The sequence below is a fragment of the Anabrus simplex genome, chromosome 8, assembly GCF_040414725.1.
Source record: "Anabrus simplex isolate iqAnaSimp1 chromosome 8, ASM4041472v1, whole genome shotgun sequence".
Lineage (NCBI taxonomy): Eukaryota > Metazoa > Arthropoda > Insecta > Orthoptera > Tettigoniidae > Anabrus > Anabrus simplex.
Window position 1 is genome coordinate 31,737,053 of NC_090272.1, and position 26,889 is coordinate 31,763,941.

General features: G+C 40.4%; 1 protein-coding gene across 3 annotated transcripts in view; it reads left to right on the plus strand.

Annotated features, from left to right (window-relative positions):
• conu (Rho GTPase-activating protein conundrum) overlaps window positions 1-26,889 on the plus strand; it is a 434,374-nt gene that overhangs the window by 376,334 nt on the left and 31,151 nt on the right. For all 3 annotated transcript variants that reach the window (XM_067153082.2, XM_067153083.2, XM_067153084.2), the window contains 7 exons: window positions 2,542-2,789; window positions 4,676-4,973; window positions 9,545-9,743; window positions 13,871-14,069; window positions 15,906-16,077; window positions 20,708-20,802; window positions 24,434-24,683. In XM_067153082.2, the coding sequence (XP_067009183.2) occupies window positions 2,542-2,789; window positions 4,676-4,973; window positions 9,545-9,743; window positions 13,871-14,069; window positions 15,906-16,077; window positions 20,708-20,802; window positions 24,434-24,683 (1,461 nt within the window). The remainder of the gene's footprint in view (window positions 1-2,541; window positions 2,790-4,675; window positions 4,974-9,544; window positions 9,744-13,870; window positions 14,070-15,905; window positions 16,078-20,707; window positions 20,803-24,433; window positions 24,684-26,889) is intronic.

Here is a 26,889-nt window from a genome sequence, read left to right on the forward strand (position 1 = left end):
CCAAGGGAGGTCGGGCACAAGTAACTGGAAGCAATGCCAGGACTCGGCTAAGGACCCCGTGGTGACCAACCCACTCTCCCAGTCGGCCCTGGGTCCTCTTTTGGTCGCCTCTTACGATAGGCAGGGGATACCGTGGACGTATTCCACCCCCTCGTCTGCTACAGAGGTAAAACACACTGGTCATGTGAACTTACATCTACAAACTCCTCCGAGTTCCAAGTGTGGTCACTACTCTTCGTTCTCCCGTAAGTTGAAACAATTATATAGTGTTTTAGTCCGATCAGTCAAGTTACCTTGTTGAAATAGCATGGCAGTAACAAGCCCACCTGATGGCCTTGAGCATTAAGGCGTCAAGACTGCTTCGAGTCCCGATGGTAGAAGAAATTCTCACCATCAGAATGTTGGCTGCCAAGGTACGAGAGGTTGTGGCATATATTTTTCATCACTAGATTGCGTGCCAAAAGCTTGGATTTAGTTCCAGATCTCTCCGCAGTAAATGAAATGGCGTATGATTTTTAATGCCGGGAGTGTCCGAGGACATATTTGACTCGCTAGGTGCAGGTCTTTTGATTTGACTCCCGTGGGTGACCTGCGCGTCGTGATGATGAAATGATGTTGAAGACGACACATACCCCCAGCCCCCGTGCCAGAGAAATCAACCAATGATGGTTAAAATTCCCGACCCTGCCGGGAATCGAATCCGGGACCCCTCTGGCCAAAGGCCACCACGCTAACCGTTTACCATGGAGCCGGACCTCTCCGCAATGTTCATACGGGATGAGGGCATATGACGCTGTTGATGGTGATTCGTCCCTTGGTGTTGTTCGACAGACGTAAGTTAGGTAGCTCTCACCCTTCGTACTATCATTTTCATCTCAAGTCCGGCTTCATTTCTAAATGCATAGGGTACTGGTTTTTGGTCCAAGGGGTCCTCGGTTCGATTCGTGGCAGGGTTGGTTAATTGGCTGGTTAATTCTTGTGGGTCGGGGGCTGTGTGGGTGTTTTCTTGAGCATTTGAATTAATCATAGGTAGGACCCTGTCCTCACAAACGCGCGGGTCGCTTATCAGACGTTATCTCGAAAGGCCTCTCCGGGGGCCACACTCCAATAATAATAATAATAATAATAATAATAATAATAATAATAATAATAACTCCTCTGAAGAGGTTTACATCAGAAAGACTACCCTGTTTTACAGTTTGCTTTGTCACACCGACACAGATAGTTCTTGCGGCAACGATGGGATGGAAACGCCTAGGAGTGGGAAGGAAGCAACCGTGGCCTTAATTAAGGTACATCCTCAGCATTTGCCTGGCGTGAAAGTGCTAAACCACGGAAAACCATGTTCAGGGCTGCCAACAGTGCGGTGCAAGCTCACAGCTGCGCACGGCCAACTCACCCGGTGCGATCGAAAAACCTCACCACATCTCATTTCATACCCGACTACCTTTCCCATCGTTTCATCATTGAAAATGTCCGACTCGTTGGCTGAACGGTCAGCGTACTGACCTTCAGTTCAGAGGGTTCCGGGTTCGATTCCCGACCGGGTCGGGGATTTTAACCTTAATTGGTTAATTCCAATGGCACGGAGGCTGGCTGTATGTGTTGTCTTCATCATCATTTCATCCTCATCACGGGAGTTAAATAGAAAGACCTGCACCTGGCGATTCGAACCCGTCCTGGGATATCCCGGCACTAAAAGCCATACAACATTTCATTTTCATCATCGAAAATGTTTTATGTTAGTGTGACGTTAAACAAGTAACAAACCATAAAATAAAATAAAATAAAATAAAATAAAATAAAATAAAATAAAAACTATTATCTGTAAAGAGTGGGACATGTATTATGCCTATTCATTGCGATTAGTTCTTAATGTAGCATCAGCCATTCTACTCAGATTCAAAGTGGTTAATATTTTAAAATTTTTACGAGAATGTAATCCACTCCAAGTAGCTGGTGTGGACAAGCGACAAAGCATAATGTCACTACCTTTATTTTAGTCAATTAACAATGTGATTTGTTTACTGTAGCGATGTGGGTGTATTATTATAAATATTGTTGTCTTTGTCCTTCCAGATTTATTTATTCATTGTATGGCTTTTAGTGCTGGAAGTGCCCGAGGACATGTTTGGCTTGCCTGAAACTTAATATGATTTTTTATATATATATTAAACAACAAATACATGCCGCTATAAACAATTTCGCGTAAAACATTATGACATACCTACTTGTTCATTTTTCACATCAATGATATATTGGGAACAAAGCTTTACTATAAAGACCTGATTACTCCAAAGAGGATTTATTATAACGGCTTACTCTGTCCCAGCCTTCTTGATCATTCTAATATGAATATTTGTTGTCCTTTTAAAGGACGCTGGGTATATCTGAGTTACGTAAGTTTTATCGTTTGCCATTTCAGCCGCCGGAGAATGCCTCTCCCGTTGACCACGGCTGTTTCCTGTCCTAATCCCTGGTTCATGTCTACAATATATAGTGAAGACCCATGTTGACGTATTGTTTGTTATTCTGTTACAGAAGGCGAACAGGAGGCGGACTGGCTGCGCGCTGCAGGTCTCCCTCATCTCACGGAACCCTTCTCGCAGGGTCGTGAGCTGGCGGAGCACGAGTTGGAACCTGCTCTCAGGTTGTTGCCCAAACACCAAGCGGAGGCTGTCAAGCGGAGAGTCCGCACCCTGAACCACACAGTTCGCAAGCGCGCTGGCCGTCAACATCGGGCAAGACAACGTAAGCCGGACATACGGGACGTCTTCAAAGATATTGAGGTGAGCGCTCACAATATTCCTACCTTCCAGCCCTGCATTTACACTCATTAAACATCTGGAATTTCTACGTAGGCTAATACTTGCCCTCAATTGCCTAATCGTAAAATCGAGACCTTTTAATTAGGGTGTTTACATGTAGGATTCAAATCGATTTGAGTACACTTTCCGTACTGAAAACGCTATGTAAGCGGGGACTCCGTCCGGATTCACTCTAGGTCGATACGTAAAATATGGGGTCGTATCGTACTCAGTTTGAATTGAGTTCCATGTCACGCGGATCGTACCGGTTCCTATTGAAAACGACTGCACGCACACTCCATGTTTGTTTTGTTGAAAATAATTTTCATAATGAATTTGCGTTATCAATCTTCATAATCGATACCCGATTGAATATCACGAGAAAATTACGAATAGTCATCCATAGACGTGCTTTTAATAAATCCATAGTTAACTTGCTAGGCTACTTACTTCGCTAAGCTATTAAAAAGAACACTTGTGGATACAGAAATGTTTTCTTCGCACAGGACTGGTATAATACAATCATTTGAAAAGAAGAGGTAGTATTTCATTATTTTTGGTTTAGAGACATTAAGTGGCCATCATCACAAGACATGACAAGTACTGAGCGAATTGGCCGTGCGGTTAGGAGCCCCCAGCTGTGAGCTTGCATTTGGGAGATAGTGGGTTCGAACCCCACTGTCGGCAGACCTGAAGATGGTTTTCCGTGGTTTCCCCATTTTGACACCAGGCAAATGCTGGGGCTGTACCTTAATTTAGACCACGGTCGCTTCCTTCCCACTCCTAGCTGTGTCATATCGTCGCCATAAGACGTATCTCTTAAACAAAACATGATACCTTGGAAGTTTTGAAATTATCACGACGCGATAACGTATATTGAAAAAAAAAATATAGGCGTTGTCGATATAACCGGGATTATATAGCCTATCGTTATTTATGCCGATCTTGCTTGCAGGATTCACTACGATACTCAATACTAGGCGTAGGCTACATGTAAACGGGGATCTATTCATTACGGTACGGTAAGTGTACTGAAATAGATTTCAGTCCCGATGTAAACGTGGTAAACATCTTCCTCCGAGTTACGGGGGCGTGTTTGTCTTATCGAACCTCCTCAGTTCCTGCTGCTCACATACGGTTGTCAGATTGAACTTTTTGGTTGTAGCTACTCTCATATTACATGTTTTTGCTTTACCCGTAAGAATGTTTCTTCCCCTTTTCAACCCATCGATTGATTGTCTACTTCGCAATGCCTTCAAAATACTTATGCATTAATTACGCGTTGTTAATTTTACTGAGCGGGCACGTTGGTAAGATTCCGTCCTCGTATTACGTTGCCTACAGGCATTACAGTAAACGCGGAACGTGTTTCTGCTGTTTAGTCTCGCATTCTCGAAGCTCGGATTGCTCGAAGTCGAAAACATCGAGCGCTTCTGCCTTGTGTTGCCGCGTATCTTTGAATCTTATCAAGTTAACGTTTTACAGAGGTCACATCACTACTTTCCATTATTACTTCATCGGGGAGACAGGATCGGATGTTTAATTAAGAATTTTCAAGCTATTTGCACATCATGTTAAGATAATATATGGGTATATTTGAAACTGTTATCGTAGTAGTGGTCTAACCAATTGGATGAAATGCAATATCGGCCTATAATAGCCCTTTATGGCGCAGGAATCCGGTGCACGAGTATGTGCTTGTGGTAAGCATCCTGAAGGTTGGCGACAAACTGCTTTGGCCACTCTAGACAGTCAGATTAGGCTATTAAAGGACGATTAAACATTTCATTCAGTAATGTTGGTTAGGCCACTATTGCGCTGATAGCTTCGTTTCATTAGAAGAATCCATTTTCTGCCTTGTATTTCAGAACTCGAGTACGGGAACTCGATCCCGCAGTGCCACCCCCGACTCTCTGGACTCGGAACTTCCCTGTGAGGAGCCTGCTCCGCAGTTGCCATGGTCGTACACAGAAGGGCCGTTGAACAGGAACATCACGAACATTACGGTCACCGCGGATGGTCAGTATCAGAGTTACCGCAGCCAGCCCAAGGAAATTGCTCGGAGACAACCCAGTACTTCACCCTCAGACAGCTATGGACCGTCAATCTTATTCAGACATCCTGGGGCCTGGGGTGGAGGAAAGGGATCTTTGGCTTCAGATTCAGGTATGGTACCTAAATACCACTGTAGTAAAATTCTTGTTTTGGAGACAATTCTGTCATTGGTTCTTCTGTGATAATACATCATCAAGGTATACTAGGATTTGCCACCTTTCAAGAATCCCTCTGCTGGAAAAAAGGCCTCCCACCCACAAGCACCCAGAAATGGAAGACAATAAAATTAATATGAAATTTCTTTTAAAAGATTGTGTTCTTGTTAGCATAATTTTTTACAGCTATCACAAATAATAATCTATTTTAGACATGAAAACATTTTTAAAGAGGGAACAGTATAATAAAAAAATGAATATTAAGAGCATGTCCTTAATTTGTATACTCTATTGCAATTTTCCCATACATATTTAGTGTTTTTCTGTGCTGCTTTCAACAGTCCTTCCTGTCTATTTCTTTTAAAAGTTGAAAGCTTAACATGTGTTGTTGTTTGAGTCATCAGTCCATAGACTGATTTGATGCAGCCGTCCATGCCACCCTATCCTGTGCTAACCTTTTCATTTCTACGTAACTACTGCATCCTACATCTGCTCTAATCTGCTTGTCATATTCATAAAGTACAGAAAAGTTCACTCTGATTTGCAGTTCTCTTACATCTGATTTCTTTCACCCGACCACCAATTTTTCATTAAGTTGCTGAGCAGCGGTCGCTTGGTAGGCCAAGGCCCTTCAAGGGCTGTAGTGCCATGGGGTTTGGTTTGGTTTGGTTTTGTCTACAACATTTGAAACTGATCCCCACTGCAAGTAAAGATCTTCCTGTTCTTGCTCAGCAAAAGGCAGGCAATGATGTGAAACACATTGTTCTCAGAAAAGTTATAGTTGATAGAGCATGAAGACTCACCAGAAAAATAGAACACTGTGTGAAGTTTTCCTTCCACAACATCTTGACTAAATGGACCAAGAATATTTTTAGAGAAATTGGCTTGGTTGTACCGCACACAATTTCTTTGCTATGTTACTGTTGGATGAAAAATTCTGCCTATTTTTTAAAAACTTAACCTCTCAGCTTTTGTGAGTTTTTTGGGGATTTTATGAACTTCATTTCCAAAGAAGTGAAATTTTATTCTGCTCTCTAGCTTGTTCTTGAGAGCCTTAATCCCCTGTTCTCAAATGTCGGCTATGTTTCTTCCAAGAATGGTGTGCGTAAACAGCATCATTTAAGCTTTCAGCATTTCAGGTGTGGAAGAACGCAACAGTTCACACAGCAGCCATCATTCAGCGTCGCTTACATTGGTGGAGATGTCAGGTTCTTCCACATTATTATTTATAAGTTTTTTTTATCTATTACACAGGTTCTTCCACACTCGCTTTATGTGATTATGTGACTATGATCTAATCCCCAAAGTCAAGAAGCCATTACGCGGAGAACTGCTATTTTAATATACAATCATTGCTCCTGCTTGTTGACTTCCATTCTGTAACACTCACACACTGAACTTGGGGGCATGCTTAGACCCGCACTGTTGTTTATATACACCAGCAAGTGGCATCATACGCAAGTACATACCGTATCTTTCCAAATGCATATCTTAAATTTTCGGTGTTGACTCCTGTTTGCGAGAAAAAAAAAATAGTTGCCATGACATGGCTCAACCTACATATTTTACAGAGGGTAGAAGTAAACAACAAACTACAAATTCTTCATTTCCAGATCTACTTAATTGTATAAAAAACTTCCTTTCAGTTTTTGTTCAGTTTTAGTTGTAAGAATAGATAGTACTACACCAAAACTTCCCCAGAAAAATAAATACTGCTGTATTGGAGTTGTGTAACCAGATAGCTTATTTGAGTCTAAAGGTTAAGATTCTGTCCCATTGAACACAAACAATAGAGTTGTTTTCCAGTTTCCTAACAACTTTTTTTTCAAATAGAGGCAAGATGTGCTGAAGAAGTGAATGGTCAGTTTCAGCATCATCTTCTCTATTTGGGGCTACAAAATTCCAGATTAATTTTGAACAGTCTTCTTCACCCATTGACAAAAAATATCACTTGATGGCAGGCCAGAAATGAACAGTTCTCTCAGTTGCAAGAACCAGAAATGGCCATCGTGTGTGAGCAAGTCATCTCTAAAAATTCTGCAAATTTGACATTTGACTTGAAGAACCAAACCCATTGTAGATCTTGAGGATCAAAGCTTCAGTGTCATAGGGAAAAGTTTGAAGCCTATGTTTGATGGCATTTGTTGCAACATGACGGTTGCAGTTTGTTTTCAGGATGGACTGAATTCATTTTTAAGTAACACAAAAAGCGTAATTGTTCTTGCCGTAATTAACAGGTGCATTACCAATGCTGTATGTGCTTAAGTGGTTCAGGTGAAAGACATTAGCTTCTGTAATATTCTTCACAGAACAAAAAATGTCTTCATTAGTCTCTTTGGGATATTCTGACATGTTCCATGTTCCCTTCAAAATATTTCACTGCATATGGAGAAGTTTCAATATTACCTTGGTTTGATGCATCAGAAAATGCAGAAAAATACAATGCATTGGGAAGTTTTCCTGCTAAAGCATCTGGACTGAATGGGCCAGGAGCATTTTGAGAGAGGGAGAGAGATTGGCTTCGTTCTACCACACATAATTTTTGCTGCTCTGTTACTGTTGACAAGCATTTGGTTCAGTTTCATTTGGTAGTCCAACTAGCTGTAACTTTGGCAGTGTTTCATGCTATGATAGACAGGTGCAACTCTTGCTCTGGTGACAGCATCCTTTCCCGACATCACTTTTTATAATACCAATATAATTGGTCCGTTATGGACATAATACATTTCCAGCTAACTCATTCATGGTTGCTAGCGTTTTGCCCCTGTGTGCTAATTGGGCTCATCAGTTGGTAAATACCCACCAAGACGAGTGCATACCGTGGAGGCCACTGCATAGGCTACTTGGAGCCACCGGCAGTGCCAGTGCACTATGAGAGACTTTCTCATTTTCAAAAATTGATATCTGCCTGGCCATCAGATGATATAGATTTTGATTCCCATAGGGAACCTGAAATATTTGTCCCGATTGAGTAAATTTATAATACCAATATGTCGTCAGCTTTTATCTCTAGGAAAGTAGTTGCGGTTTGATTTTTATGCCATTGCAATTCCAACATGACATGATTTTTTTTTTTTAAATGATCAATTACAGCTGTTTTTGCCCTGGGCACAATTACAGTACACATTTTACTGTCAATTAATTTTCCTTCACAAAACATTTGGCAAAGTTCTTGTCTTTCAACCAGTCTTTGTTGAAAAACAGTATCATTTAACTTTTTTTTTTTTTTGATGGCAGTGTGGGAGATGTTTGCTTTGTAGGTGTAACAGAACTTCAAGGAATTCCTGGATTATCCACATCTTCCTTATCATCTGATAAACAACAAAATATTGTCTTATAATATGCAGTGCACAGCAAAATTAGTAGTGATAACGAAGATCTAATGGCTTGAAAATTGTTTAAATTCATCACTGCTAGCTACTCTATTCACAATGAACCGGAACTGCCGAGTGCAGGATTCCAGCAGGCTAGCCAGTGGGAATTGGAGGGGAATGTGCATGCAGCATTCTCTCGTCCTACTCCCAGCCAACTATGAATGTTAGTGGTGGATGTGTATCTTGTCTGTGACTGCGGTGCATATAAATTTCAAAGTTGTTGTAAGATGGGACGACGGTGCATTCCGGAGCCCTTTGCCTACAACCCAGGACTGTGTGTTAAGTTCTGGGACAATCCCACCAAAAGCTGGACGAGTGGCAACCGTAAGGTATACATTGATCTAGACTAAAATCACCTCTGTCAATATCCGGCTTCATCGCTAAATGGTTAGCGTGTGCTGGCCTTTGGTCACAAGGGTTCTGCATTTGGTTCCTGGCAGGGTCGGTAACTTTAACCATAATTGGTTAATTCTGCTGGCACAGGGGCTGGGTGTACGTGTCATCTTCATCCTCATCACAACACGCAGGTCGCTTATGGGTATCATATCAAAAGACCTCCACTTGGCAAGCCAAATTTGTCCTTGGACACACTCAGCACTAAAAGCCATTTCATATTACCTCTGTCAAATTGTTTACTTCTCGAAATATTCACCCATTAGAAAGTGATTAATATAAAGCTGGTTCCATTATTACTCATGTAAGATAATGAATCTCTTTGTGTTACTTACACAATAAATCACAAAAAGTATTATGCGTTCTATCTTTTTTTTTTTTTTACATTGTGGGGGCGGGGAATCTGGTTCATAAAGCTTTTGTCTGGCAGATACCTTCATAAACTACCAATCAGCACCAATGATCCAAGGTAATACTCTTGTATATTGTCCATCTGCAGTGCTGAATATTTGGGTTTGACTCCAGAGTTGTAACAATTTCAGTTCTTTCACCTTAGGTAACAACTGCTTCACAGAATGCTACCTTCTAGACATTTCTAAATAATTTCCCCAATTTTGAATTCTTATTTTTGGAGCCCCTATTTTGAGAGGACCCTTGATATTTCCCTCCACCTTCCTATTCATCAGAGTGGTCCCTGCTATAATTCATCACAAGTATGTAGTGTACTTTTTTCATTGCTGTGATGTTATTTTCTTTGCAGGAGGAGTTGAGATATTACATTACCAGCCCATCGGCACTCTCCACTTGCCTCGTCCCAGAGAGAGGATTCGCAGCGGCAGTGACCCGACGACGCACAGCAGTGGTGAGGAGAACTACAACCAGTACCAGTACCACAAACCTGTTATTGGCTCACCTCCTACCAGTAAAATAAACCCAGCTGATTGGAGCAAACTGCTCAAGTGAGTTTCCTGCATTGTTCTGCTCTTCGTATTTGTTTGTATCATGGGCAGTATCGAGATGTACTAAGTCTAAGCCTTGTTTCCGCAACCATAGATGTCTATCTTGAGTCAATCTTTTCAACTCTATGTAGGTCTTGTAATTCATCCTCAGATGCAGGTTCTTGACATAAGACGCTCTGGGTCGACCTCTTCCTCTTTTCCCAGCAATTCGTCCTTCAGTGATGTTACAAAGGAACTGCTCATGCGGTAGAATGTGACCAATACATTTTATTTTCAGTTTTTCAGTTTCACTTACCAGACTCCGTTTTTCTCCTATCTCTATTTCTCTTCATTACAGTCCAACTTATCCTCTGCATTTTCCTCCGGATCCACATTTCGGTTGACTCTATAATCTTTTCTTGCTCTCCTAATATCCAGCTTTTGCAACCGTACAGAAGCACACTCTATACAGAAGTTTTTGCAAAGGCCTTCTGAGTTTGAATATCTATATGTTTGCTGGCCAGCAGATGCTTTTTATCGTGGAGGGTCTCTTTGTCATTGCCATCCATTTCATGACTTCTGAAATGCTCCGATTATCACTCGTGATTAGGGTTCCTGCGTAGCAAAACTGTCTCACTTCTTCAATTATATCAGGACCAATTTTGATGTGTGTTATAGGTGTTTTCTTAAATTTACACATTGTCATGCTTTTTGTTTTCCTTGCATTAATTTTGAGGTTCAGTTTGCCTAAAGTTTCTGCTAGTATATTGATCATTCTCTGCATACTTTTGCCTATTTCTACTAGTATGGCAATATCATCAGCAAATCTTATAGTATGTACTTGTTTACCATTAATTTTGATACCGGCCTGTTTTCTCTTTCATGACTTTGATGGCTTCTTCAATGAACATATTGAAGAGATAAGGATAGAGTGGACATCTTTGCCTAACTCTTCTTCTTATTTTAGCATTTCTCTTTGTCCCATTGATTTCAAAATCAGCGTTCTGCATTCTGTATAAATTTAGTATGAGGCGTCTATCCTTCCAATCAATTCATCCTATTTTCATGGTAAGGAAAAACTGTTCCCAGTTGACTCCATCAAAAGCTTTCTATAAGTCAATGAAGGTCACATATACTTTCCTATCCTTCTCTAATCTTCTCTCCAGAATTAAATACAGGGCCTGACTTTCATTTAATTTTATTCTTGATGATGTTGAGCAGTATTTTTGAGGTATGAGACAGAAGAGTGATAGTTTGATAATCTGAACAGTCCACTGTATTCCTTTCTTTCGGTATTGCAACAGTTCTGCTTTTATTGAAGTCAGGAGTATGCCATTCTCGTAGCAATCTGGTACCAGCTGTAAAACGTCACTAGTGTGTTTCAGAAGTTCTGCCAGAATATTATCTGGACTTGGTGCTTTCTTTTCCTGGAGACTGTGTAATGCTGCATTAACTCGGAAGGCGAGATTGAGGGACCCTTTCTACATTCGTCTATCTGGTGTAGCTCGTTGTATTACATCATTTCCTTCTTCAGTGTATTCTTTCCAAAGGTCAAAAATTTCTTTCGGTGTTAAACAGGGGTTTCCCATTTTATCTTTGACTGTGGAGCTTCTGGTTTTTGGTTTGTGTTATAGGGTTCTGGTATTGAAATATGCCTTTCCCACTTGTTCTCCGATCATGTTGTTTTCTGTAATCTCACTTTCTCTTCCATCCAGTTCTCCTTCTCTTCATCCCACCTTGTTGTGATCTGATTTGTAATTTCTTTGTAGCTTTCTTTATTCCCTATTCTCCTCATTATTCCTTTCATGAATAAGCTTTATGATTTCATGAGTCATCCATGGCTTCCTCGGTTGTAAATGTCTCCTTCCCAGCACTTGTTCAGCAGCCTGAGTTGTTGTACCATTCCTTCCTTCCTCCCAATTTGCACTGTCAGTGAAGAGCGTCTGCTAAATTATTAGTTTTAATTTTGTATACCTTCTGTATGCCAGTGTTCTGTAAACTTTGTGTGTTCCATTTATGCTGGATTGGCTAGCACAAGATTGTGGTTGCTGTCCACATCAGGTCCTGGATAGATGTGACTGGATTTTATCGGGATTCGATATCGCTGTCTAATATATAATCAATCTGATACCGTGCATTATCTCCAGGTGCTTTCCATGCATATCTTCTTCGGACAGGTACTTCAGAGAATGTGTTTGTTATAACCATGTCATGTTCATAAAATTCTAGAAGTCTCTGGCTTCTTTTGTTCACGTTTCCTAGTCTGAATTTACCAGCATATTTCAAGCTGTTATGTGAACTAACAGAGGCATTAAAATTGCCCATTATGACCACATTATCATTATTTTTTATGAGCTCTAACAAGCTATCAGTCTTCTCGTAGACAATCTCTACCTCTTCGTTGGAAATGTTTGATGTTGGGCAGTATACCTGAATTATCACTAGATCAACTGGAGTGGCTTTCACTTTGATCATCATCAGTCTATCGCTTACATGATGTGTTGATCACATGATTAGACCATGGCGACTCCATTCATTCCCTCCTTTTCACTTTCACTGTGGAGTATTCTAAATCCACTTGAACAGAAGTCCCCATTCCCTGACCACCTTATTTCACATATTTCTAAAATATCAAGTGCTGTTCCTTGCATTGCAAATTTGATTTCTTCCAGTTTTCCCATTTTTAGCAACGTTTTGACATTTAAGTCACTAAATTAAACATATTATGCACTTTTCTTCAAGGATTTCATTGGTTGACAACCTGAGAGGCCTTGTTGCCATTCACTCTCGTGCTGGATCTTGGGTTCAGAAGCTGATGATCTACAGTTTCGCTCAAGCTTCTATCCGTGACTGCTCCTCTTGAGCATTTGCTTGTGCAGTGGTTTCCCATTGCTTTCTGCACATTAGGTTAACAGCCACTCCTAACCTGGAAAACAGACGCTGCCCACAAGCTGCCCAGTAGGGGTCAACTGCTTTCAGTTAAGAATTCCAGTGGCATTTCCTCCACTGAAGGTTCATTCCCCTACTAAGAGGACTCCTCCACCGGAAGCCGTTGGTCCCTTCAGCTGGCTGGCTTAATTTCCGCTGCCCAACACTAGTCCTTCAGGTACTAGCTGTATGTCCTACTCAACAAGAAAGTTAACAAAAGCAAAATATAACCACCACCACACCACCACCGTTCTCTTTCTGTTGTATAATGTCAAAAAGAAAGTATAGAGGTTTTCAATACACTGTTATTAAGTTGTACCAATATTAAGTTACAACTAGTTAACTTTGGGACTGGTTTTGACACATTTATTCCTTTTGCCCTGTTCTCTTAATCGGCTGATGATGACACTTAAAATGTGTCAAAACTGGTCCCAAAGTTAATACGCTTAATATTGGTACAACTTTTGTATAGTCTCTTCTGTCGGCCTGGTGCCTACGCTGGCAAAAGGATGTGAACTCTCGGAGACAATACATTGCCATGTAGGCCAGTCGTACATACACCTACAGCTTCTTCACATTATACTTTAGAATACCCTCCCTGATTACTTTATCCACCCTTCACTTGGTTTGGATGATGTGTATTAGGCATAGTAAACAAACAGAGAGCAGCGACATACCATGTCGATCTAGTATACACTAAAGAAACGCATGTAAGTCTGAAATTTTCAGCTGCAGCTTCGTTATTGGAGGATTGAGTTAAAACTGTGATGGCCTTTATTGAAATGTAGACACTGTTACATGGTGAGGAAGGAGAGTTTATCTAATGTTAAAATTGGTGAACCTGAGCAAGAAAGTGGCAGTAAACGTCGAAAGACATTAACCGTCTGTGGTGTGTTGGATCCAAAAGTAAATGGGGATTTGCAGTTACCGAGTGGCGACATTCCCCTGGCTGGAGTGTTGGTAGTTAAGCTTAAGTAGAAAGCAGGGCAAAGTCTACATTGAATTGGCCATATTACTTGTTCGAACTGCGTTGTGCAGCTGATCAGATGTATGTGGCTGGTGTTCAAAGTTGAAATATCAAATCCTGGCACTAGGATGCAGGATCTACGTTACATTCAATACTGTATTATAGAACTCCTTTATGACAGAGATTTGGCTCATTATTGTCTCTCAAGACAGTTCAGTCATTTAAAAATTTTGTGTTTCTGCCTGTGTTTCAGAAACACACATACATCGATCACACGAAGTCACAGTAATCTGTACAACATCGAACCACATGTGAAGGAAAATGGCCATCAGCGGTTGCCGGCAGCTCGCCCTCCTTTACGACGAACAGGATCTCACGGACATCTTGGTTTTGAAGATGCAGTACAACACAAGTATCAGCCATTTACACGTGACGCCTTGGAGAAGATCAAGGTGAGGATTTAGAGCAGTGATTCTCAAAAGGATGTGCTGCAAAACTTCTGAGCCTTTATGGTATTTGATAACAGTAATTGAAATAATTTCAATATTAATTTTGAAAAGGGACAAGAGAAAAGTATTTAAGAGAATAAATATATTATTTTATAAAGGACTTGTTCATGTATACCGTAAAATAAAATAAACATAGTTATAACCTTCACGTAATGTTGGGGTCGGGAAGGGCATCCGGCTGTAAATATAAGCCCATATCCACTTGTTATTTTAGAAGCCCTACCAGAAAAGGTTTTCATATTTGTTCTCTCATGTTTTTCACACCTTTTAATACTTTCCTTTGATCTTTAGAAGTGGTAGATATAGTTTACACCATACCCCATGAAAACACAATATAAAATGCCCTCGTGTCGGAAAAATTTGTATTTAGTGTTTCCATATCACTGTTGGATAGATTTTATTGGCATATTCAGTAGTACCTTTTCTCTTAACGAGGTTTTTACTGTATATAGCTTTCACAACACGTGTGCTTGGTATCGGTTTGTTCTAACATTTATTTTTCTATTGGATTCAATCACTGACTCATCTTCAGTTTTTCTCCTTTAAATAGGAAATCTGTCTGGCTCCTTGGGTGAATGGTCAATGTCAGAGCCTTCAGTTCAGACTGTACTGGGTTCAGTTCCCGGCCGGGTTAGGATTTTAACTGCATCTGGTTAATTCCTCTGACTTAGGGACTAGGTGTTTGTCCCAGTTCACTTACACTCCACACCACCAACCAGGACAGAAATGCGCAGTGGTGAATGCATCCCTTCACATAGGGTTGGCATGCATAAGGGTATCCGACCGTAAAACAGGACCAAATCCACACAGTACATTTCTCCAGATAGAAAGTTATGCGTGAAAAAATTTTGGTTGAAATTGCTCCATGCAATCCAGAGCTATGTTGAAATATACATACCCACTCACACACATAAATACATTTATATACATTTAAGTTCATATTTGGATTATATTTTGGAACTTGTAATCTATGTTTTAACCTTTCACAAATGCCATATAAAAGGACTGATATATTTTTGCAACAGACTTAACACAACTCATTTCAGCACCATTTGCCAAAATGTTAACACTAATTACTACCACGCTTTGCAAGCCTGTGTCCTGCTGTTAGTATTATTACTACCATGTACTTGAAAATAGAGCTGCATGAAAGCTAGTCATGTTCTTGCCCTAGAATTATTTTTTTTTTTCTTTGAATAGTTCTTTGCATTGCAGACATTTTTGAGAGTGAACAGAAGCTAGGTATTGGGAATAATTATGTGTAATTCTGCTGTTCATTGAGTGTAAACTGAGTGCAATCGAAATGTGCGTGGATGAGGATATCCGAATGTACCAAAACTATAGCTCCAAATGTCTTTTTATTGCTGAACTTAAGCATTTACATGAATCTTGTGTGATAGACTGTTTTTTCTAGAATATGCATGTAATATTTTTTAATCAAAGAGCCATGTTTGGTTTATTTTAAAGCAGTAATTTCATTCAACAGAATTTTAATCAATTAAAAACTGCACTAGTAATTTCCCAGGTACTAATTTTTTAAGATATTATCATTTTGGGAAATTATATTGCAGGAGCACAGTAAGCTTTTAGTCTTAAAGTTTGAGGTCGTCTGATCTAGACTATTCACTAGAGCCTATTTACAAAGAAAAGTGTAAATACCCCTATTTTACATCCCAGGTCTTGAATACTCTCTTCCCTCCTTTCCCGACTATTATTCTTGTTTTAATGTTCGTATTCCTTTGTCTCTCCAAACATTGATCAATGTTGTTCTCTTTCCAGTCGTCACTAGCATTCAGGGAAAATGCTGTGGGTCGTACTTGGGTGGAATATCTCGGCGAGGAAGACCTTTCTCGTCTGCGACCTTTGCTCTTGATGGATGTCACGGCATTGTTTGATACACACAACATTGCATTTCATAAAAGGAAGCCACCGAAAAGAAAGCGCAAAGAAGGTAGGCATGTTTTTAATATCTTGGTGAAAGAAAGTTTTTTACCTGAAACATTTCTGTTGAGAAGCTCAATGCATGTTTTGACAAATTGAAGAGTCTGTGCTTTTCTAGTTTTTGTGTGTGTGTTTTTGTGTGTGTGTGTGTTTTTTATTATTTTTCTTTGTATCACTTGATGGGGCTGGAAGGGCAGGTTGATGTACATCCTCAGAGGATATACAGGATTTTCCACTGTTCTCCGTAGGACCTTTTAAATGGGTGCACCGCCCTGCCATTTTTACAGACTGCCCGGCTGACATGATCTAGATATGTGCTATTTCCATAATATTAATGCATATGTAAGTCACTGGAAGCTCCAAATTAAAGTGTAAATACTGTAAAACTGTTTATTTAAATGATAAATCTTCATTATTGTCAGCAAAATTGCATCAATTACATCGAAGTTTAAATGCTTAGCTTGACTATTACGTTGTGTTGGGCGCGAGCGGTGTCTGGATTAGCGTGGAATCGCATACGAACACTCGGTTCCTCATCTTGTCACAAACCTGTATGGCACTCCGTATCAACAGAGTAGTAAGCCCTGGTGTTACATGGTTATGAACGAGCAGTAGGACATTAGAAGTACAAAATACTGTGTTACGCCTTGTTCATGATAATAACACTAAAATAGTTCAACTTTGCAGTTAATGTTTGCCTGTCTGATGTTGTTATTAATGACCTGAGAGGAATAAATAGACATTTTTTTAAGTAGTATTCTGCACCCATTTAGTCATTCCTGCCACCCAGTTGACGAAAATTTTAGGGGAGAACACTGTTTTCCTTTGCAGTAGTTTACAGATAGGCATTGTAAACTGTCTTTCTTATTAGTAATAAATCCTGTTATTCGGATTGGTCAGAAACAACGTGAACGAAATGAGCATTAGAGGATTGATCATACTGATAAGCAATTTGAAAAAGAGTGATCTGATATATCATACCGTTGTCAATTTATCAGTTGGTGAAGTTTGCCATTCAGATGACTTCACGGGCGAATTCAAATGAGGTTTGCGAGTTGATGTTGATAAATCTGCCCGTGGCTTTAAGACTCGCTTCAGAGCACCAGTCTAAGAACAAAACTTCACCAGGGGAGGAACCTGAATGTGGAGCTCTGAAATGACAGGTGTATTTGATGCTGATTTCTCGGCATGGCTCTCAAGCCGTTCTTTAGCCATACCACCATCTCCCAAAACCCATTTCAGTTCACAAATGAAGTGATCTGCTTGGCGAACTTCAGGAGCTGATAAAATGACAACGGTGTGAGATATTGTTGTAACCTATGGCTCTTATTGGAAAGTAACTCCAATTCAAAGTTGATATCTTCGGACAACAGTAATATTAATGGGTACAGGTGTGTTAGGGAACAGAGTCTTGTTTCATCTTGTATCTGGCTGTCCAGTAGAGGGCTGGTAAATTGCCTTATTTTTGTTGGGTTGGGTTGAGTCCTGTGCACTGAAGTAGGTGTTTAGAGTCCATCACTGATCCAGTAATTTTGCAGTTGGTACACTTTTCTGTCGGGTATAATTTGATTCTAGCTAGATGTGCAGCTAAGCAGTCGTGTCCTGTTTCCAATCTAAAGATCGCCACTCGTTCTTTCCTTGGCTTGCTTTTATTTATTTTTTCTATGGGTCATTAATTTTTTTCTATTTTTTCATTGCACTAAGTTGGGTAGTTTCTTTCTTCCATTTTTTAAGGGGTTGTGATTATCTTCTTGATTGAGTTAGATGCCAGAGGTTTGGTTCACATGTAGGTACATATGCCTTTTATTGGTAATTTATCTGCCAAGTCGTTGCCTTCTACTCCTACATGTGCAGGTATCCAGTGTAAAGTGATGTTTCTCTTTTAAACCTTTTACTAGATGTTTGTCATGCATTCTTGATGATGAGGGGTTTGGTATTTGAGGATACTGCTTGTACGGCAGCTAATGAATCTGTGAGTAGAACTACTTTTTCAGTTGAATTGACTCTATAAATCAAATTTTGTAGGGCAAGATAGATGGCTTCTATTTCTCCATCGAAGTTGTTATGGTAATGAATGGATCTTTTTTTTTTTTTTTCCCAAGTTATTTATCAGTATGACCAACCCTCTAACTCTTATACAGCCGGTTCATATTTTTTCTGACAACCCTGTATAATAGAAAGATAGGGGCATAATGGCAGTTCATCATCATATCGAACCAGCTCCAGTTTCCCAGGTATGGTGAATGAGCACTTCCCACTTATTTCTGTCCATGTAGGTGTCCTCTTCCATAACCTGCTGCAAAGCCACACCTTGCCCAACTAAATCATTTTGAATCACATCCATCCATCCATCCATCCATCCATCCATCCATCCATCCATCCATCCATCCATCCATCCATCCATCCATCCATCCATCCATCCATCCATCCATCCATCCATCCATCCATCCATCCATCCATCCATCCATCCATCCATCCATCCATCCATCCATCCATCCATCCATCCATCCATCCATCCATCCATCCATCCATCCATCCATCCATCCATCCATCCATCCATCCATCCATCCATCCATCCATCCATCCATCCATCCATCCATCCATCCATCCATCCATCCATCCATCCATCCATCCATCCATCCATCCATCCATCCATCCATCCATCCATCCATCCATCCATCCATCCATCCATCCATCCATCCATCCATCCATCCATCCATCCATCCATCCATCCATCCATCCATCCATCCATCCATCCATCCATCCATCCATCCATCCATCCATCCATCCATCCATCCATCCATCCATCCATCCATCCATCCATCCATCCATCCATCCATCCATCCATCCATCCATCCATCCATCCATCCATCCATCCATCCATCCATCCATCCATCCATCCATCCATCCATCCATCCATCCATCCATCCATCCATCCATCCATCCATCCATCCATCCATCCATCCATCCATCCATCCATCCATCCATCCATCCATCCATCCATCCATCCATCCATCCATCCATCCATCCATCCATCCATCCATCCATCCATCCATCCATCCATCCATCCATCCATCCATCCATCCATCCATCCATCCATCCATCCATCCATCCATCCATCCATCCATCCATCCATCCATCCATCCATCCATCCATCCATCCATCCATCCATCCATCCATCCATCCATCCATCCATCCATCCATCCATCCATCCATCCATCCATCCATCCATCCATCCATCCATCCATCCATCCATCCATCCATCCATCCATCCATCCATCCATCCATCCATCCATCCATCCATCCATCCATCCATCCATCCATCCATCCATCCATCCATCCATCCCTTGGCCGACCTCTTGATCTTTTGCCTTCAAGTTCATTCTCAAACCGCACATCTTCTTTTTGGGTCCATTCTCTTGATATGACCAAACAATTTCAGCCTGCCTTCAACACAAATCTCGCCAAGGGGTTGTTTCACTTGGAAAAGGTGGCTTATTTTGTCCCTCATTGTTTCCTTGTTAGGGTTCTTTCTTTGTTTTGGTAAACCGAGATAAGAAATTCTGTGGTGAATACAGAAGTGAGCGTTATCCGAGTTTTGGAAATCTAAGATATCAGCTAAAGTAACTGACATTGGTGAATACTGGCCTTAGTATTGGAAGTGTAGGATAAGAGGAATGCCACATAACACACTGTTCAGAAAATTCTGTCTTTATGTGCTAATTTCTGATGTTGAACTAAATGGTGTCAACTTCACATTTGTAGTTTAGGAAATATTCCTCTGGTGTTCTTTGTAACATTCCAGCTTAAATTATAACACTAATTAGAGACGCAACTGTAAAAGGTTTCCAATCATAGCAACCTAACGGTTGGAAGGATAACAGTTTCATTTACATCAACATGGACTGAACCCACCTCTGTGTTTCACAACCCCATAGATGAAAGGAAGAAACCCTCTCAAATTTATCTTCCTTGAAGAACCTGTCGACTTTAAACAGAATCAGGATCAACTCTGTGCAGATCTGTGCAACAAGATGTTATCACTAGAGTGTAACTGTCAAGGAACGGGGCAGACCATCTGACATCTGGTGGCAGAATTTGGGACAATATTTGATGGCCTCCCCAACAGCAGTTCAGTAAATAAGAGAGAACTAAATGGAAAGAAAACTATCCATAAAATATTCTCAGTTAAGTGATATAGATGATGGTGAAACTTGCAGAAAAGTGTGGCTCCAATACTTTGTGACCTTTCAGGAAGCCCAGGAATATCGCAGTCAAATGTTACGTGAACATATGTATGAGAAGACATAAGATTTATTAGTTATGTGAGATTAAATAAGAGAATATTTTTTACAAAATATATTTTGGTTAATATCAGGAAGAACTTCTATCAGAGACTTTGTGCATATTATCATTCCTTAGCCTGCTGTTGACAAGATGAGGTATGCCTAGATTATCAAGTCAAAGTTCTAGCACATCGAAGCTGTAATGAAGTCCTTACCCTTGTGTTGTTTTCAGGGAACTGAAAATGATACATGATCTTTTCAAACAGTTTTTTATTTTATTTTATGTCATTTCGCTGTGTTAACAGGCGAGTTTGATACAAATAAACTTTTTGAAATAAATGTTTTGCTTTTCAGAAGGAAACGTATTTGGCGTATCTCTGGCAACACTTCTCATGAAGGACAACCAGCTTGCTCCAGAAGAAGTCCTGGTGCCTCTCGTGATTCAGAAGGTTTGTGTCTCCTCTGTGTGAAGAGGAAATTACTGCTATACCTATTGTAAGATTATGGGAGTGCCAATCGTCGGTAGATACAGAGTGGGTCTCTGCCCATAAGTGCCCACGGCTGGTCCATCGTCAAAAAGCTCTGCACTCTGACCGGCCAACCAAGCAGAGGAGGGGTGGCCATGGCTCTACAGTGGCTGTATGCCTATGAATTCGGGAGACGGGACAGGGCTGGTCCCAACCGTCGGCTGTCCTGAGAATGGTTTTCCGTGATTTTCCATTTTCCTGCACTAAGGCGAGTGCCGGGACAGTTCCTAGTATAGGCCATGGCTGCCAACCCCCTCACTTTCTCCGAGCATCTCCTTGACCATAACATATCTCCCGGCCTGAGAGATTGCGTCACCGTCTAAGAGGCCCGCCTCCCCCTTCAGAGGAGGAATGAAAACATTCGTAGTAGTAGTAGTAGTAGTAGTAGTAGTAGTATTATAATAATTTAATTTTTGTGTAATCTATCACCTTGGCTATTTAGTGAACATTTCACACTGTGCCGTCCCACCATTAATTGTCTATTTTGTTCTGAATAGTGTAGTTTTTCAGTTCAATTTTTATTGTTTGTTTATAGAACTTTAATAATAATGCTATTTGCTTTACGTCCCACTAACTACTCTTTTATGGTTTTCGAAGATCCCCAAGGTGCCGGAATTTAGTCCCGCGGGAATTCTTTTACGTGCCAGTAAATCTACCGACACGAGGCTGACTTATTTGAGCACATTCAAATACCACCGGACTGAGCCAGGACCAAACCTGCCAAGTTGGGGTCAGAGGGCCAGCGCCTCAACCGTCTGAGCCACTCAGCCCGGCATATAGATGTTAAGGTATATACAACAAAAACCATCCTTTTTAACACAAAATAATGTTATAATGGTTAAGTTACAACATGTTTACTTGGAACTAGTTTCAACGCTATTTAGCGTCATCTTCAGGCAAAATGTGAGGAATAAGCGTACTGTAGGTGCATATATACAAACATATACATTACACAGAATGTTACAGAATTATGATTAAATAAGAGTAAAAAGAGTGAATGGGTATTAAATTAAAAGTTCAGAACTTGTCAGTCATTATCAGAACAGCCCATGAAGGGTAAATTAAAATTGTACAAACACAAGTTATGACTCAATAACACACTCTTTTAAAAATATATATAACACTTTAAAACTTAAGTTCGAGTTGAACTTGGCAGTTAAAGATTCAAATTTGTAGTCACTTTTCATTAAATGTCACTTGTTAAGAGTTTAGTAAACATTTTCGTTGAGCTTTTGACAGAAATACAATCTTCAATTTGCGTAAAATGTTCCTCTGAGAGCTCTGACGTTGATCGTGCTATTGTCTGTGGTCATTTATAAACATCTCCTTTTTACACCTTGGCTCAAAAACTTGGTCTCCACCTTACATGTTACGTTACAACAATGACCACAGACAATAGCACAGTCAACTTCAAAGCTCTCAGAGGAACATTTTACGCAAATTGAAGATTGTATTTCTGTCAAAAGCCGGCCCCGTGGTGTAGGGGTAGCATGCCTGTCTCATACCCGGAGGCCCCTGGTTCGATTCCCGGCCAGGTCAGGGATTTTTACCTGGACCTGAGGGCTGGTTCGAGGTCCACTCAGCCTACGTGATTAGAATTGAGGAGCTATCTGACGGTGAGATGGCGGCCCCGGTCTAGAAAGCCAAGAATAACGGCTGAGAGGATTCGTCATGCTGACCACACAACACCTCATAATCTGCAGGCCTTCGGGCTGAGCAGCGGTCACTTAGTAGGCCAAGGCCCTTCCAGAGCTGTAGTGCCATGGGATTTGGTTTGGTTTGGATTTCTGTCAAAAGCTCAAAAAATATGTTTACTATACTCGTAACAAGTGGCATTTAATGAAAAGTGACTACAAATTTGAATCTTTAACTGCCAAGTTCAACTCGAACTTAAGTTTTAGAGTGTTATATATATATTTTTAAAAGATTGTGTTATTGAGTCATAACTTCTGTTTGTACAATTTTAATTTACCCTTCATGGGCTGTTTTGATAATGACTGACAAGTTCCGAACTTGTAATTTAATACCCATTCACTCTTTTTACTCTTATTTAATCATAATTCTGTAACATTCTGTGTAATGTATATGTTTGTATATATGCACCTACAGTACGCTTATTCCTCACATTTTGCCTGAAGATGATGCTAAATAGCGTTGAAACTAGTTCCAAGTAAACATGTTGTAACTTAACCATTATAACATTATTTTGTATTGAAAAGGTTGGCCCTTAAGTTACCTCTCTAACGTTAAGGTCGTAAGCATGAAGGTATTAAAACATTCAAAGGTAGATATACGTAAAGGCGAAACTGAAACATTAGTTGAATTATTGTAGATGAAGTGGCCCTTTGTACAGGTAGGAAATATTGTCGGAGACCTTTGTCGAGAGATGCCGGTAGATTCTGGAATAATGTTCAGTGTTTGTTGTAAGTTGTTACTTGTTATCTACCATTGTGTTAGTAACCACCCTTCTTCTGTTTGCTCTGTCAACAGCATACCACTTAGTCAAGCAGCTCGCCTTCTTTCTCCCAATTCTTCTCAGTCCAAACTTTGCAACATTTTTGTAACGCTACTCTTTTGTCGGAAATCACCCCGAACAAATTGAGCTGCTTTTCTTTGGATTTTTTCCAGTTCTTGAATCAAGTAATCCTGGTGAGGGTCCCATACACTGGAACCATACTCTAGTTGGGGTCTTACCAGAGACTTATATGCCCTCTCCTTTACATTCTTACTAAAACCCCTAAATACCCTCATAACCATGTGCAGAGATCTGTACCCTTTATTTACAATCCCATTTATGTGATTACCCCAATGAAAATCTTTCCTTATATTAACACTTGATACTTACAATGATCTCCAAAAGGAACTTTCACCCCATCAACGCAGTAATTAAAACTGAGAGGATTTTTCCTATATGTGAAACTCGCAACCTGACTTTTAACCCCGTTTATCAACATACCATTGCCTGCTGTCCATCTCACAACATTATAGAGGTCACGTTGCAGTTGCTCACAATCTTGTAACTTATTTATTACTCTATACAGAATAACATCATCCACAAAAAGCCTTACCTCAGATTCCACTTCTTTACTCATATCATTTATATATATAAGAAAACAATAATACTGCCTTGAGGAATTCCCCTCTTAATTATTACAGGGTCAGATAAAGCTTCGCCTACTCTAGAAATATAGCAACCCATTCAGTCACTCTTTTGTCTAGTCCAATTGCACTCATTTTTGCCAGTAGTCTCCCATAATCCACCCTATCAAATGCTTCAGACAGGTCAATCGTGATACAGTCAATTTAACCTCCTGAATCCAAGATATCTGCTATATCTTGCTGGAATCCTACAAGTTGAGCTTCAGTGGAATAATCTTTCCTAAAACCGAACTGCCTTCTATCGAACCAGTTATTAATTTCACAAACAAAACTAATATAATTGGAAAGAATGCCTTCCCAAAGCTTACATTCAACGCATATGTATACTAAAACTACTTCAACAGAAGCTACTTCAGTCTTTGCGAATGCCTCTCTGAAACCTGTCTTGTTACAGTTGCTGTCTCACGCAGAGCGTCACGGCTTGCGGGAGGAAGGAATACTACGTGTACCTGGTCTTGAGCAGAAAGTAGAAGCATTGAGAAACGAGTTGGAAAACGAATTCTACCGCCGCCCTGAGCGGGTGGACCAGCTCATGCAGCACGTCAGCTGTCATGACATCATGGCTGTGTTGAAGAGGTTTATACGAGACTTGCCCCAACCGTTGTTGACTGTGGAGTACATCGATATGTTTTATCAGAGTCATGGTAAGTATGTTCCTGCATTAAGCATCTCCATTCCAGTTTCCAATTGTGGTAAATTCCATTCCCAAGTTCAGTAATTTGTATTTTATGTACTATTGATTACTGTGGTGGTGTAGGGCCAGTAGAAGGCCAAATCAAGGAAGTTTTAACTGTTCATGTGTTGATATTAAAGTTGACATTGGTTTCTTAATCTGAATTAGTTATGTCTACTGAGATAGGTCTTGGAATTGATGCTGGTATGTTCCCTGCTGAGTTACACATGAAATCACTGTTGATAGCTTTTGCTTTCCATTTTCAGTTTTCACATCAGTAGAGAAATAGAAGCCTGGTATTTTAGGATGAAGCTTAGATCTTCTCTGCAAATCTAATGGTATAATATAACGGCCAAGTTTGTTGGTTTCTGCTTTTGAGTCTGTTGGTTCTTTTCCCCCCCCTCTTTTGTCCCTAGTTTATACCGAGCGGAGTGGCTGTGTACGTTCATGTGCTACGGCTATGGAAGTTGAGAGGCTTCAAACCCCACTTTCGACTATCCTGAGAATGGTTTTCTGAGGTTTCACATTTTCACTTCTAGGCCACAGCAGATTGCTTCTGCCTCATTCACCATCGTTCATTTAATCTTCATTGGCTCATATCAGGAAGGGCATGTGCCATAAAGAACGTGCCATATAATTTCATCTTGCCTGATCCCTGACTCCGTATCAGAAAATGGGTCTTTAAAGAAAGAATGTATGAGAGAATGCTTCATATTTTTTTTATAAACACTAGCTATGAACTGCTCCATATGGGCCATAGACTTAATTGTACAGTCATCAGAATCACTTGCACAGAATCCAACACGGCTAGAGCGGCAAGTACATAATTTTTCGACAGAATAGCTGCCATTTGCGCCGTATCTTCATCTTGTAGCTGCATGTCGCCCTGGCATCACGTGATCACAGCTGATCTTCATGGCGGGCACTCTCTTCTGAAGTAGTCTCCCTATGGTCTATGGCGATGTATTCGACGAAAGTTATACCAACATTGGGCTTTTACCATAACTCCTCCATTCATCTTCATTGTCATCTTCTACTTCATTTAACCCCTTCAGTGGCACGCCCGAGAAAATCTCGGGTGGCGCACGCCTGCCCATAACGTCACCGCCCGAGAAATTCTCGTTTAGCTGCAGTGTTCATTTCGCGATCGCCCAATAATTTCTCGGGTGCTCTAATCGCTTTGGAAAATGTTTTCAAGCATTCTCAACAAATGGCGGGAGGATTTCCAGCTGTATTCACGAAGCGTCTGGCCTAAAATATGCCTTATCTTTTCTACTTTACATATACAACCTCTGGCCAGCTGACGAGGTAAACAGAAATGGCGAGCGCGAAACGGAAGAGAAGTTTGTCTGAAGACAAAATAAGGAACTACATCAAAGATGAATCTCTAAGTGACATTAGTATTTCTGATAGTAGCTATAATGGTACTATTGATTCTTCAGATGATGACCTCAGTAATTGTAGTGAAAGTGAAGAAGGTATTACGTCAGAAGCTAAGGTGATGGTAGATGTTGAATATACATTCGTTTGGAAAATGTGTAAGCCTGGGGATAGTGCGCAAACTAATATTATTCCATTTACGGCAAATCCTGGTGTGAGGATTATTAGAGGTGAGTGCGATTGACTGTTTTGAACTGATTGTAACAGATGAAATTGTAAATTTGACAGTGCCCGAAAAAATTCGTTGGCCCTATTCTAAAATTGCATTGAAAAACTTGTAAATAAATCTCCGCATGGAAGGGCACAGTTTTGGAAAAAATAAACTCTTACAAAACTTGGCAATTGATTGCGTTAGTGTTGCTGATGGGAATAATACAAAAGCATGAAATAAGAATGTATTGCTCACAGGACAGTATAGGTCCTACTCAAAACACCAGTGTTTTATGATTTTTATGAAACTATATCACAGGCCTACTGTAAAAAAGTGTTAATAGAGTGTAAAGTAAGATTTTATTAACCTTGAATAATATATGAATGTGTTCCCTTAATAATTGTTACTCATTCCTTGCTTCCTAAAAATAAATAATTTCCTCCGAAAAACCTCACTTTTCTGGCACAGGAGGTCTCCCAAAACCCGCCACCGAAGGAGTTAATGAACTAAAACCACACTTGAAGCAGTTCTTGATTGTTGAAGGAATAGTGTCCCAGGCAACTGTCACCTTCTGCATTGCATCCAT